General features: G+C 47.6%; 1 protein-coding gene across 1 annotated transcript in view; it reads right to left on the bottom strand.

Moving 5' to 3' along the window:
• The window catches only part of GNAL (G protein subunit alpha L), a 255,958-nt gene extending 243,878 nt beyond the window's left edge, over positions 1-12,080 (bottom strand). The window contains exon 1 of the mRNA XM_068147622.1: positions 11,500-12,080. Coding sequence (XP_068003723.1) covers positions 11,500-11,944 — 445 coding nt within the window. The 5' untranslated portion in view covers positions 11,945-12,080. The remainder of the gene's footprint in view (positions 1-11,499) is intronic.
• Positions 12,081-12,525: the final 445 nt, after the last annotated feature.

Here is a 12,525-nt window from a genome sequence, read left to right as displayed (position 1 = left end):
GGGGAGGTTTAGACTCGAGGTGAGGAAGTTCTTCACCGAGCGAGTCGTTCGGCATTGGAACGGGTTGCCCAGGGAGGTGGTTGAGTCATCGACCCTGGAGGCGTTCAAGAGGAGATTGGACGTGGCACTTGGTGCCATGGTCTAGTCATGGGGTCTGTGTTGATAGGTTGGACTCGATGATCCTCGAGGTCCTTTCCAACCTAAGTGATACTGTAATGAGCAGGGGAAATCAGACACCTAACAAACAAATACATTCCACAGCATTCTGTCATTTAGAAAGCAAAGAAGACTGAACCCCAAACTCTTTAGCCATACCTTTCCAGATGATGAGCTGTTTATTTCTGCATAGGTCCTTGCGAGAAATTTATTCTCCTGCATCCTAGGTTTATAGTTTCTATAAGAACATAGGTGCTGGAGAGACTCCAGAGGAGACAGTGAAGTTGGTTAAGGGTTTGGAGAGCAACTCTTATGAAGAGCAGCTGAGGGAACTGGGGTTGTTTAGCTTGGAGGAAAAGAGGCAGAGGGGAGAACTTCTGGCTTTCTCCAACTATCTGAAAGGAAGTCTCAAAGAGGTGGGGAGGTCAGAATCTCCTCCCAAATAACAAGTGTTAGGATAAGAAGCAACAACCTCAAGTTGTGCCAGGAGAAGTTTAAGTTGGACATTAGGAGATACTTCTTCACTGCAAGGATGGTCAGCGTTGGAATTCTATCCCTCTGCCAAGGGAAGTGGTGGAGTCCCCATCCCTGGAAGAATTCAAAAGCCACATAAATGTGATGCTGAGGGACACGGTTTAGCAGTGGGCTTGGCAGTGCTGGGTCAGCAGTTGGACTTGATCTTAAAGGTCTTTTCCAGCCCAATTCTATATTAAAAAAGTTCACCTTTGCAAAGGCTGGTACATGTTAGAAGCACTTAATATCTTGTCCGTATCTCTCCTAGAGAGTAAATTAGACAATTACAGCAAGCTGAGAATAGGCAGAAGATAACACCATACATCTATTTCTGTAATTCAAATGTTCAGTAGGTCAAATGATGAAAAGGATGAGAAGAAAAAACATCTTGTTACAGAATCCATTAGACTTGCCCTCTTCTTATGAAGCTGTTAGCCTATGACATATGGCTGAATACTCTTGAAGGCAGGTTTAACTCACCCAGACTTCTCACGTCAATCTGTTTCACAAGAACTCCAGTGGCCATGCATATAGAATTCCTTCTATCCATTTTAAGCCACGTGTGACAAATTAAATACGAAGTACATCACACATATAAAAAAAATCTGTATTTAAAAAAAAAAAGGGGGTGGGGAAACAATACCCACAGAAAGCGAGGGCTCACTTTGTCAAGTTTTCATTACAGGTATTTTTCAGCCTGCTACTTATGTCCACTGCATGCACTAATAAAAATCATAGAATGGTTTGGATTGGAAAGGATCTTAAAGATCTAGTTACAGGGACACTGCCTACTACCACAGGCTCCTCAAGACCCCATCCAATCTGCCTTTGAACATTGAACCAAGGACCGGAGCACCCCTCCTATGAAGACAGACAGAGAGTTGGGGCTATTCAGTCTGAACAAGGCTCTGAGGAGACCTTATTGTGGCCTTCCAGTATCTTCAAGGGGCCTACAAGAAAGCTGGTGAGGGACTTTCCAGGGTGTCAGGTAGTGATAGAACTAGGGGGGATGGAACAAATATAGAAATGGGTAGATTCAGATTGGATGTTGGAAAGAAGTTCCTCACCATGAGGGTGGGGAGATGCTGGAAGAGGTTGCCCAGGGAGGTGGTGGAAGCCTCATTACTTGGAGGTTTTTAAGGCTGGGTTGGATGTGGTTCTGCACAACCTGATCTAGTGTGAGGTGTCCCTGCCCATGGCAAGGGGGTTGGAACTGGATGGTCCTTGAGGTCCCTTCCAACCCTAGTAATTCTATGATTATTCTTGAAACCTAGCACTACAAGTGGAATTTATAATTCTTCCAACTTAAATGTAAAAAATGAAGTACTAAATTATGAAGAAGCAGTTCAAGTTTGACTTTAAAGAGATCTTATCAGTGAACATCTTCCAGCACAGGTGAGGATGTTATTCCTGATGTTACAGACATCAACTGGCAGGATCACCTAGAGCAGGTCATTTATTTAGACTAAACCTTTATTTAGAATAAACCAAACCAGGTTGGAAGAGACCTTCAAGATCATCGCGTCCAACCCATCAACCAATCCAACCCACCCAAACAGCTAACCCATGGCACCAAGCACCCCAGCAAGTCTCCTCCTGAACACCTCCAATGACGGTGACTCCACCACCTCCTTGGGCAGCACATTCCAATGGGCAATCACTCTCTCTGTATAGAACTTCTTCCTAACATCCAACCTGAACCTCCCCTGGCACAGCATAAGACTGTGTCCTCTTGTTCTGGTACTGGCTGCCTGGGAGAAGAGACCATCATCTGCCTGTCTACAACCTCCCTTCAGGTAGTTGTAGAGAGCAATAAGGTCACCCCTGAGTCTCCTCTTCTCCAGGCTAAGCAGCCCCAGCTCCCTCAGTCCTCATAGGGCTTGTGTTCCCTTCTCTGGACTCATTCCAGCAAGTCAACCTCCTTCCTAAACTGAGGGGCCCAGAACTGGACACAGGACTCGAGGTGTGGCTTAACCAGTGCAGTGTACAGGGGCAGAATGACCTCCCTGCTCCTGCTGGCCACACTGTTCTTAATGCAGGCCAGGATGCCATTGGCCTTCTTGGCTGCCTGGGCACACTGCAGGCTCATGTTCAGCCTACCATCAACCAGCACCCCCAGGTCCCTCTCTGCCTGGCTGCTCTCCAGCCACTCTGACCCCAGTCTGTAGCTCTGCATGGGGTTGTTGTGGCCAACGTGCAGAACCCGGCACTTGGATGTGTTAAATCTCATGCCCTTGGACTCTGCCCATCTGTCCAGCCTGTCGAGGTCCCTCTGCAGAGCCTCTCTACCCTCCAGCAGATCAACTCCTGCCCCCAGCTTGGTGTCGTCAGCAAATTTACTGATGATGGACTCAATGCCCTCATCCAGATCATCAATAAAGATGTTAAAGAGCACAGGGCCCAGCACTGATCCCTGGGGAATGCAGGAATGCATTCAGGCAGGCTTTGAAAGTCTCCAGAGGAGACTCCACAACCTCTCTGGGCAGCCTCTTCCAGTGCTCTGTCACCCTCACAGGAAAGTTTCTCACCATGTTGAGGTGGAACTTCCTGTGTTCCAGCTTACAATGGCAACTCAGAAGTTTATATCCCTTCTACCAGAGGGTGATAGCTCTGTTATGTTAGTTGCACCATTTTCTCTATTTTTCAGAAGCCCATGAAGAAGAACCATTTCTATGTTATTCAGCAAAAAGCAAAATGGTTCTAGAACAGGATCTCAAATCAGTTAAACTCAGCAAGCAAAGGGAGGGCTGGGTTTCTCCTACCGCTCAGCAAAGTTGTTAGATAAAAAGAAAAGAGGAAAGAATTCTTTACAAATTAATTCAACTTTCTAAGCTCAAATGGTACCTGACTTGAGTTGAAGGAAGCCATGACACCAAAAAACCAACCAGTATGTGTTTCCCCAAAACTGTGCAGTTTCCCTGCATTAAAGATGCCCAAACAGCAAACAACCTCCCTGAGTATAATTATTATTTCCACAATTATCTTGGGATATGAAAAAAATAAAGAAAAAAAAAACTTGTAAAACTCAGCTGAGGAATGCCAAAGGGTGCAGGGCTGGGCAGTGGGAAGGGGTGAAATGGGGGAAGAGTTTCAAACTGTATTTGTTAGAAATGGAGATGTGGGGGGAAAACCAACAACAACAAAAAAGCACATGGGGAAAGGACAAACAAAAGTACAAATCCAGAAGTTTTACACACACTAAAATTTTTGCAGTTGGTAAGTTACAATGGTACCGTGAGATTTAAAAGGCAAAAATATTAGTGCATTTAATTAACACACTCTGTTACAGCAAGCATTTGTGGAGTAGACACAAATTTACATGACTTGTCTAATAACTGAAGTTCATATTGCCTAAGGACAAGCTTGCAGAACACATCTTTCGCACAGCAGTTCCAGCCTCCCAGCACCCAACACATGGAATAGAACCAGAAAAAGTACTCTTTTACCCCCCTTTAAATATTAAGTGATTAGAAATAAGCAGAATCAAGGAACAGAAATCAGTTAACAAAGCTAAACGTGGGCTAAATGCAATTAGTTGGTTAAATACAGAATATAAAAGAGAAAGACCCCCAGGATCATCGAGCCCAATGGATAACCTTACTCTACAAAGTTCACCTCTAAACCATATCCCAAAAAAACACATCTAAATGACCTTTAAACACATTCAGGGGTGTTGACTCAACCACCTCCTTGGGCAGCCCAATCCAATCTGACAACTCTGTGACAAAAGTTTTCCTAATGTCCAATCTAAACCTACCCTGCTGCAGTTTGAGGCCATTCCCCCTTGTTCTGTGGCTAATTAACTGTGAGAAGAAACCAGCACCAACCTCTTTACAATGTCTCCCCTCAGCCCCCTTTTCAAACTAAACAGCCCCAGCTCTTTAAGTTGCTCTTTGTAAGATTTATTCTCCAGGTCCTTCACCAGCTTTGTTGTCCTCCTCTACACTTGCTCCAGCACCTCAATCTCTTTCTTGTACTGAGGTGCTCAAATTGGGACATGATATTCAAGTGTGGCCTCACCAGTGCTGAGTACACAGTATTTCTAATACAAGCCAGAAAATAAATAAATAAACCATAAATAAATAAACCAAACCAGGTTGGAAGAGACCTTCAAGATCATCGCATCCAACCCATCAACCAATCCAACCCACCCAAACAGCTAACCCATGGCACCAAGCACCCCATCAAGTCTCCTCCTGAACACCTCCAATGACAGCGACTCCACCACCTCCCCGGGCAGCCCATTCCAATGGGCAATCACTCTCTCTGTATAGAACTTCTTCCTAATATCCAACCTGAACCTCCCCTGGCACAGCCTGAGACTGTGTCCTCTTGTTCTGGTACTGGGTGCCTGGGAGAAGAGACCATCATCCGCCTGTCTACAACCTCCCTTCAGGTAGTTGCAGAGTAACTGAGGGATCACTTTCATAACACTTGAAAAACTGTCACCTAAGTTAAGAACTAATTCCAACACATTCTGGTGACTTCTGATGACTGGCTTCCTCATCTGCAAGAAATACCCCACTTCAATGGGATACACAAGTTACTACAAAACCAGAGAGTTTTGGAAAGACACATGACTGATGCAAAGAATTAGAATCACAAAACTCATCAACTTCATTATATCGGGCAGTATTTGCAATCCAGTACCTCGAAACCTTGAAAATATTTTTTTCCTAAATTATGTACATGTTAGAGCCATCTGACTGTACAAATCAACAAGGTTTGTCTGCATATACGTTTACATAGGTCTACATATTGGGTGGACCACTAGATGGATAAGGAACTGGCTTGATGGCTGCACCCAAAGAGTGGCTGTCAATGGCTCCATGTCCCAGTGGAGGCCAGGGACAAGCGGAGTCCCTCAGGGATCAGTCCTGGGACCTGTCTTGTTCAACAGCTTTGTGGGTGACATGGACAGTGGCATTGAGTGCACCCTCAGCAAGTTTGCTGATGACACCAAGCTGTGTGGTGCAGCAGACACGCTGGAGGGAAGGGAGGCCATCCAGAGGGACCTTGACAGGCTGGAGAGCTGGGCACAAGCCAACATCATGAGGTTCAACAAGAGCAAGGGCAGGGTCCTGCATCAGGGTTGAGGCAATCCCAGGCACAAATGCAGGCTGGGCAGTGACTGGCTGGAAAGCAGCCCTGAGGAGAGAGACTTGGGGGTGCTGGTGGACAAGAAGCTCAACAGGAGCTCTCAGTGTGCACTTGCAGCCCGCAAAGCCAATCAGATCCTGGGCTGCATCAGGAGAAGTGTGGCCAGCAGGTCGAGGGAGGTGATCCTCCCCCTCTACTCTGCTCTTTTGAGACCCCTCCTGGAGTACTGTGTCCAGTTCTGGAGCCCCTATTACAAGAGGGATGTAGAGGTGCTGGAACGTGTGCAGAGAAGGGCCACAAGGATGATCAGAGGGCTGGAGCACCTCTCCTGTGAGGACAGACTGAAGGAGTTGGGGTTGTTCAGTCTGCAGAAGAGAAGGCTCCCAGGTGACCTCATTGTGGCCTTCCAGTATCTGAAGGGGGCCTACAGGAAGGCTGGGGAAGGACTTCTCAAGATCTCAGGTAGTGATAGGACTAGGGGGAATGGAATGAAGCTGGAGGTGGGGAGACTCAGGCTAGATGTGAGGAGGAGGTTCTTCCCCATGAGAGTGGTGAAACCCTGGAATGTGTTGTCCAGGGAGGTGGTCGAGGCCCCGTCCCTGGAGGTGTTTAAACCCAGGCTGGATGAGGCTCTGTCCAGCCTGATCTAGTGTAGGGTGTCCGTGCCCATGGCAGGGGGGTTGGAACTAGATGATCCTTGTGGTCCCTTCCAACCCTGAATGATACTATGATACCACTATGATATAGGAAGTAACAAGAGGATACAACACCCTGGAACACAAGTGGTAACAATGAGCTCAGGTATGGACCAGGCTGCACATCATCTCTGGGGATAACAGAAAAATACTCCAAGCAGGGCTTTAAGCAGGCACAGGGAAAGTACCAGCACAAACCAAACTAAATCCAGGTATTAAAGTATTTCCCTCCCAAGTAAGGTTTATTATTTAGTTTTAATACTTAAAATTGGAGTTAATGTGATAAGGGTTTGCTGATGCAGCATAAATAACAGCAGTTTTAGACTAACTAAAAGCCTCTGTGAGAGCAGAAATCCCTTTTGCACCACAGGTTAATTTTAACAGTCAATGCAGTTAATAAAACCATAGTAAAGCATTTTTCTTGTTATGCACCTCTGAGCTTTCGGGGATCTACTACTTAAAAACTCCCCAAGCTTGACAAGGCATCTTTGGGTTTGATTTCCATGAATTCAGGAACCATCTTTCTCTGTGTTTTATCTGTGTATACTTTTCTATCACAGAACATTAGGGCTTCGCAGGAACCTCTAGAGATCATCTAGTCCGATGCCCCTGCCGGAGCAGGATCACCTAGAGTAGGTTACACAGGAACAAATCCAGGTGGGTCTTGAATGTCTCCAGAGGGTGAGACTCCACAAACTACTCTGGGCAGCCTGTTCCAGTGCTCTGTCACACTCATAGTGAAAGAGTTTTTCCTTATGTTCCTATGCTCCAGCTTGCACCCATTGCCCCCTGTCCTATTATTGGACATCACTAAGAAAAGCTTGGCTCCATCCTCCCAACACTCACCCTTTATATAAACATGAATGAGGTCACCCCTCAGCCTCCTCTTCTCCATGATAATGAGACTCAGCTCCCTCAGCCTTTCTTCATAAGGGAGATGATCCACTCTCTTAATCATCTTTGTGGCTCTGCATGGGGCTCTTTCAAGCAGTTCCCTGCCCTTCTTGAACTGAGGGCCCAGAACTAGGCACAATATTCCAGGTGCAGGCTCGGCAGGGCACACCTGAATTTCACTATCAAGCCAATACTTAAATATCATGTAAACAGTGACAGCACCTCATAAATGAAGAAAATTGCCATCTCCACTTTTCCTCCTTCAAACCCTATCACTTTCAGTTTGACAAAAGCTTTTACTACCAGCACTTTCAGTTTCAGTTTCACAGGGAAGTGCAAAAAAAATAAGCTTTGCTTCAAAGTTAGGATAGCAATCAGAAGCCAGGGGAAATGACTGGGGGTGGGGGAGTGGGTGTCAAAAACCAAACCACCAACCCACCAAAACAAAAAAGAACAGCACAAAACAGGAGTTGGTAGAGGCTGGAAGACAACTATCCAGGAGAGAAAAAAAAAATAGTATCTATGGTTTATTTCAACAAGAGCCTTAATTATAACACAATGGTTTGCATTTTGTTTAAAGTCCCTCTTCACTCCACTTACTCCCAAAATAGTTTAAAATATGAGCCTGGAAATGAGAATTTAAATTGCTTCTATAAAGTGATTTGTCATGTTTGTACAGCTTCTAGGAAATCAGCAGCTAGAAAAGCCTTGCAGTACTCTGGGGAAAAAAAGAAACCAAAACAACCAAAAAACCCAAACAAAAAATAAAACAAACCCACACCCAAAACAACAACAAAAAAAACTAGACACCCTGCAAACAAACACCAAAACAAGAAGAGCAAACAGAAAAGACAGAATCCAAAGCTACAACATTCTGACAAAGCCCTGGGAATCTGAGCAATAAATATGCATGCTTAAAAAAAATCCTGATCTCAAGGTTGTCAAAAGCATCCTAAGGATTCTGGCCCAATTAACAGTTTCACTTATAAAAATCATGGGAAATGAAGAAGAAAAAACAACTAATACAGCACACACACACAAATATCAATTCACAGTTTCCAGTCCTTTGTCTTTTGCTAAAGCGGGCATTAAACAAGCATCAGCCCATTGTGGGGGAAAGCAAGTTTCCATTTCATATGGATACACCCTCTTACAGAAGAGAAAACAAGCCAAGCAACCCAAATGGTGTTTGCTGTTATACCAGGGCACCCATCAAGCCCCCGCATCCCAGTTGCAGCCACCTGATACAGATACACCTATTTATGTGGGAGGCACACACGGAGCTGATCTCCTGGGCTTACCCCCCTTCACAGTTACTGGTTATGACAAAACACATCAAGTGTTTACGAATGTAGGTTAGCGAAAAGCCTCAAAACGTCACGTGCAGCACAAGGCATTAGCAGGGGGGGAAGCAGTGACAGGCATGATCATGTTGTTAGGGACATTTACCAAGAGAAGCTAAAGAAAAAAAAAAAAGCCTTTGAGACTGTAATCTTTTGGTAACTTACATGCACAGCTCATCAGGATGCTGGTAGTTTTCATTTCACTGAATAAAAGGAGAATTAGCGTGCTTTCAAGCAAAGGTCATTTTCAAGCATTTATAGAGGCTTCCCTGCTAATATACTGCTTATTTAGCGACTCTAGAGATTATTAGTGTTCAAGTGCTAGTGCATTTATTTGCTTACCCTTTGATATCTAGTAGTAGCTCCTTAAAATACACACTGCTTTTTCCTCTAAAATGTCGATAATATCCTCTAAACTTGCCCCAGTTCCTGTGCAAGACGTACAAGGACAAACCCAAATGAAGCTACTATTTACAAACTTGCACTTAAAAAAAGAAACAAACAAAGCCAGCACCAACTGCTGTTGACCAACTTTTGCTTATTCTCTGCTCTGTTGTCACTGCATTCACCATTTCCCCTCTGCCAGACATTTCCTCCATGTTGATCGACACAGATATCCCTCCTCTCTCTAGCAAAGGTACGCTTTTGAGGTTCGCTCTTCCTGGAGGACCTTAGGGACAGGGATTGGGTTATTCACCACCAGAAACGCTATGAAATATCATTTTAATAATATTCTTTATTCTAAAAGACCTTAGTGCATACATCTTAAGTCTCTTCCTCAGTGCAGGACTTAAAAAGATTACTTTGTGCAATGCAATTTTGCTTTACCCCTTCCCTGACAAATAAACCCTTCCCCATTATAAACGTTTTTCTTTTATCCAGAGCAGCATTTCCACCTCTTTGCAAACAGCAACACAAAGCACCTGCAGCTCTCCCTGCAGCCAAATCAAACATTTATGTCAGGCCCCGATCTGCCAGGGCTGAAACAATAATCCAGCGTTTCCTCCCTTCAATATGGAGATCAAGAGAGTCTTTTCTGATTATGACACAGATTTAATATAAAATTCAATGCAGAGCCTTCAGAGGGTTGAGTTTCTTTTAGAGTGCCAAGGGCTGGAGACAGTTTATTTTTCAAATTGCATGGTTTCTGAACAGGTGCTCTGGTTTACTATGACAACCACTCATGTTATAGACCACACACAGTATCTATCTGGTAGGATCCTATTGTTCAAGGAATTGCTCTCTAGAGGAAGGCCATCAACCAGTATTTTTGCTTTCCTGAAGCCATACTGGTCACAAAACACTTTTGGAGGTTACAGGAAGAAAACCCTTTTAAGATGATATCTATGGAATATTAGAATTTGAGAGTTAAATCGTGTAACAGTTCAACTGCAAGATGAAACTCTCTTACAAAGACTGCTATTAATTCCACAGAGTAAGAATTACATCTCCTTTCTCAATCCTTTCACTGGCCATACCAGTATCCTGCAGGCTGGTATTTCATAGGAAGTAAGGCCCATGATTAGGTTTTTTTAGAATGGGAGCACTACAGGTCTGCCAAACATTGCTCATACCTTTTGTGGACTGCTGTATTTGATATTTTCTCCTCCCCTCACCCACCAAGAGGAATAAAGGAATCCAACAACATGGAAACACAGCTCTATAAAGATGCAAGGCTCCCACAAACGTGGAATGCACACTGATAACCACCGAAGCTCCGTAACATGTAACTGTATGAAAACACGCAAAGCCAGCACAAGAACAAATCAGTACCTTCACACTAACAGAAACCAGAGATTTATGACCATAGCCAAGGGGCCAAATAAGCCCTCTGCTCAAGCCATGGAAAAAAAAAAATCCCTGCAGCATGACTGTTCTGTTTCCTGCAGGAAATGAGATGCTTGTATTAGATACCCCTGTGGTTTTCATACTGTAAATGTATCAGCTGGTACAAATCCTCTGGAGGGGACTATTAACTAATGCTTAGAAAGAGCAGTGGCAATAGCAGACTGGTCGTGGCACCTCGGAGAAGAGGGGGCAAGAGCTAAGAAGTCATCCCTAAAACAAAAAATAATAATCTGAGAGCCAACAGCTGAAGAACGCATCCTGTAGTAGAGGCGATGCCTGTGCAGAATACACATACCTCCACCCGCTTATCTCCCCTTACACCACTCGCTGCTGCTTTAAGTAAGCAGCCTATTGCTCATCAGCACTCCCTTCATTTGAGAGCCGCTACCGCTCCTCATTAAAACCATCCCAGTTACACATGGCTGGGAAGGATCATCGACAGGCTACGCACATCTTATGCATGGCCATTTTGCGTAGTGTTCTTGTTGGTTCCCGAGTTGCTCGAGGGCTAAGACATCTCACCGAGGCAATCCCTCCCGCCCCAGCTTCAGCCGGGGGATGGTGTCCCCTTCCCGGGAAGCCCCCACTGCTCCCCCAGCTGCAAGCTCCCGCACGGCCGCCTGGGTGGAGTCGCTCGCAGGACAACCACCGAGCGTCTTCTCCATTGCAAAACCAGGGCCAGGCCGGGGGGAGGAGAAGAGGGAGGAGGAAGGAAAAAGAAGGTGTAAACCTGTCTGGGGGGAGAGCCCGGGGACGGAGGCAGCCCGGAGGGCAGGGCGGGGGGGGGAGGGGGAGGAAGGGGGGCCGCAGCGGGGAGACAAAGAAGGGATGGATTGAGCCGAAAGAAAACGGGGGAAGCCGGGGAGCCCCGAGGGGCACCTGCCCGCCCCGGCACACGCCCTGCAGACACACGGGGATCCATACACACGCATGCATACACACACACGTACCCAGCAGCAGCAGGCGGTGCGTCTGCTTGTACTCCCGCTTCTGCTCCTTAAGCGCCCGGTCGATGCTCTTACTGACTTTCCTCGCCTCCTTCTCCGCCTCCCGCTCCTCTAGGCGCAGCTTCTCCCAGGGTCTCTGCAGAGCCGACGGCTGGTGCAGCGCCTGCTGCCTCGCCGCCTTTCCCATGCCGCCTTGACCACCGGCCTTGGGCAACGGCGGCCGTTCGGGGGCGGCCCCGTTACCGCCGCCGTTCTGCAGCAGCAGCGGCGGCCCGTCCGCCTCCCCGCTGGGCTTACCACAGGGCCGGAGAGGGGCGCCGAGGGGCTGTGGCTGCGGGGCGGCGTGAGGCTCAGCCGGCGCTTCGGGCTCCGAGACGGCGCCGGTGCTGGAGATGGAGCCGCCGGCGTCCCCGAAAAGCCGCGGGCGCAAGCTGTAGCAGAGCCCCATGGTTCGGTGCCCCCCGCCAGGGACGGGCTCTGGCGCGGCGGGGTTGGCCTCAACGCTTCCCGCCGGCCCTACGAGCCGGGGAGGAGGCGGCGGCAGCGGGCGGGGAGGGAGGGGGCGCCGCGGAGCCCCTCACAGCCCCGCTGGGCCATCTTGCATTTTCTTCCCCGGGGCGGCGGCAACGGCTCCTCAGCGCCGATCACCTGACACCGAGCTGCCACCGCTGGGTCCACCTTACCGTAAATACCCCAGCGCCAGCCCACCGCGCAGAGCCGGCCGCCGGTGGCGGGGGAAGGGCGGGGGCACACAGGCGCGCGCGCACATACACAGAGACACACACACACACATACACAGAGAGACACACACACGCGCACATATACACACAGAGACACGCACACACACAGGTTCGCAGCCCGCCTCGTGCCTCTCCCTCAGCCCTCAACCGGCTCCGCCGTCCACTCAACGCCACCCTGCCCCATGGGCGCCTGCCAACGCCGAGGAAGCTAAGGTCTCTTCTTGGTTCCCACTCGCCCCACAGGCTGGGAGACCCTCGTCCACTTGCTACCCGCACCACCCTCCCGCCT

This window comes from Melanerpes formicivorus, unplaced genomic scaffold (genome assembly GCF_026170545.1).
Source record: "Melanerpes formicivorus ecotype bairdi unplaced genomic scaffold, bMelFor1.0.p_v2 SCAF_15, whole genome shotgun sequence".
Lineage (NCBI taxonomy): Eukaryota > Metazoa > Chordata > Aves > Piciformes > Picidae > Melanerpes > Melanerpes formicivorus.
This window is presented reverse-complemented; position numbering and strand designations above follow the sequence as displayed.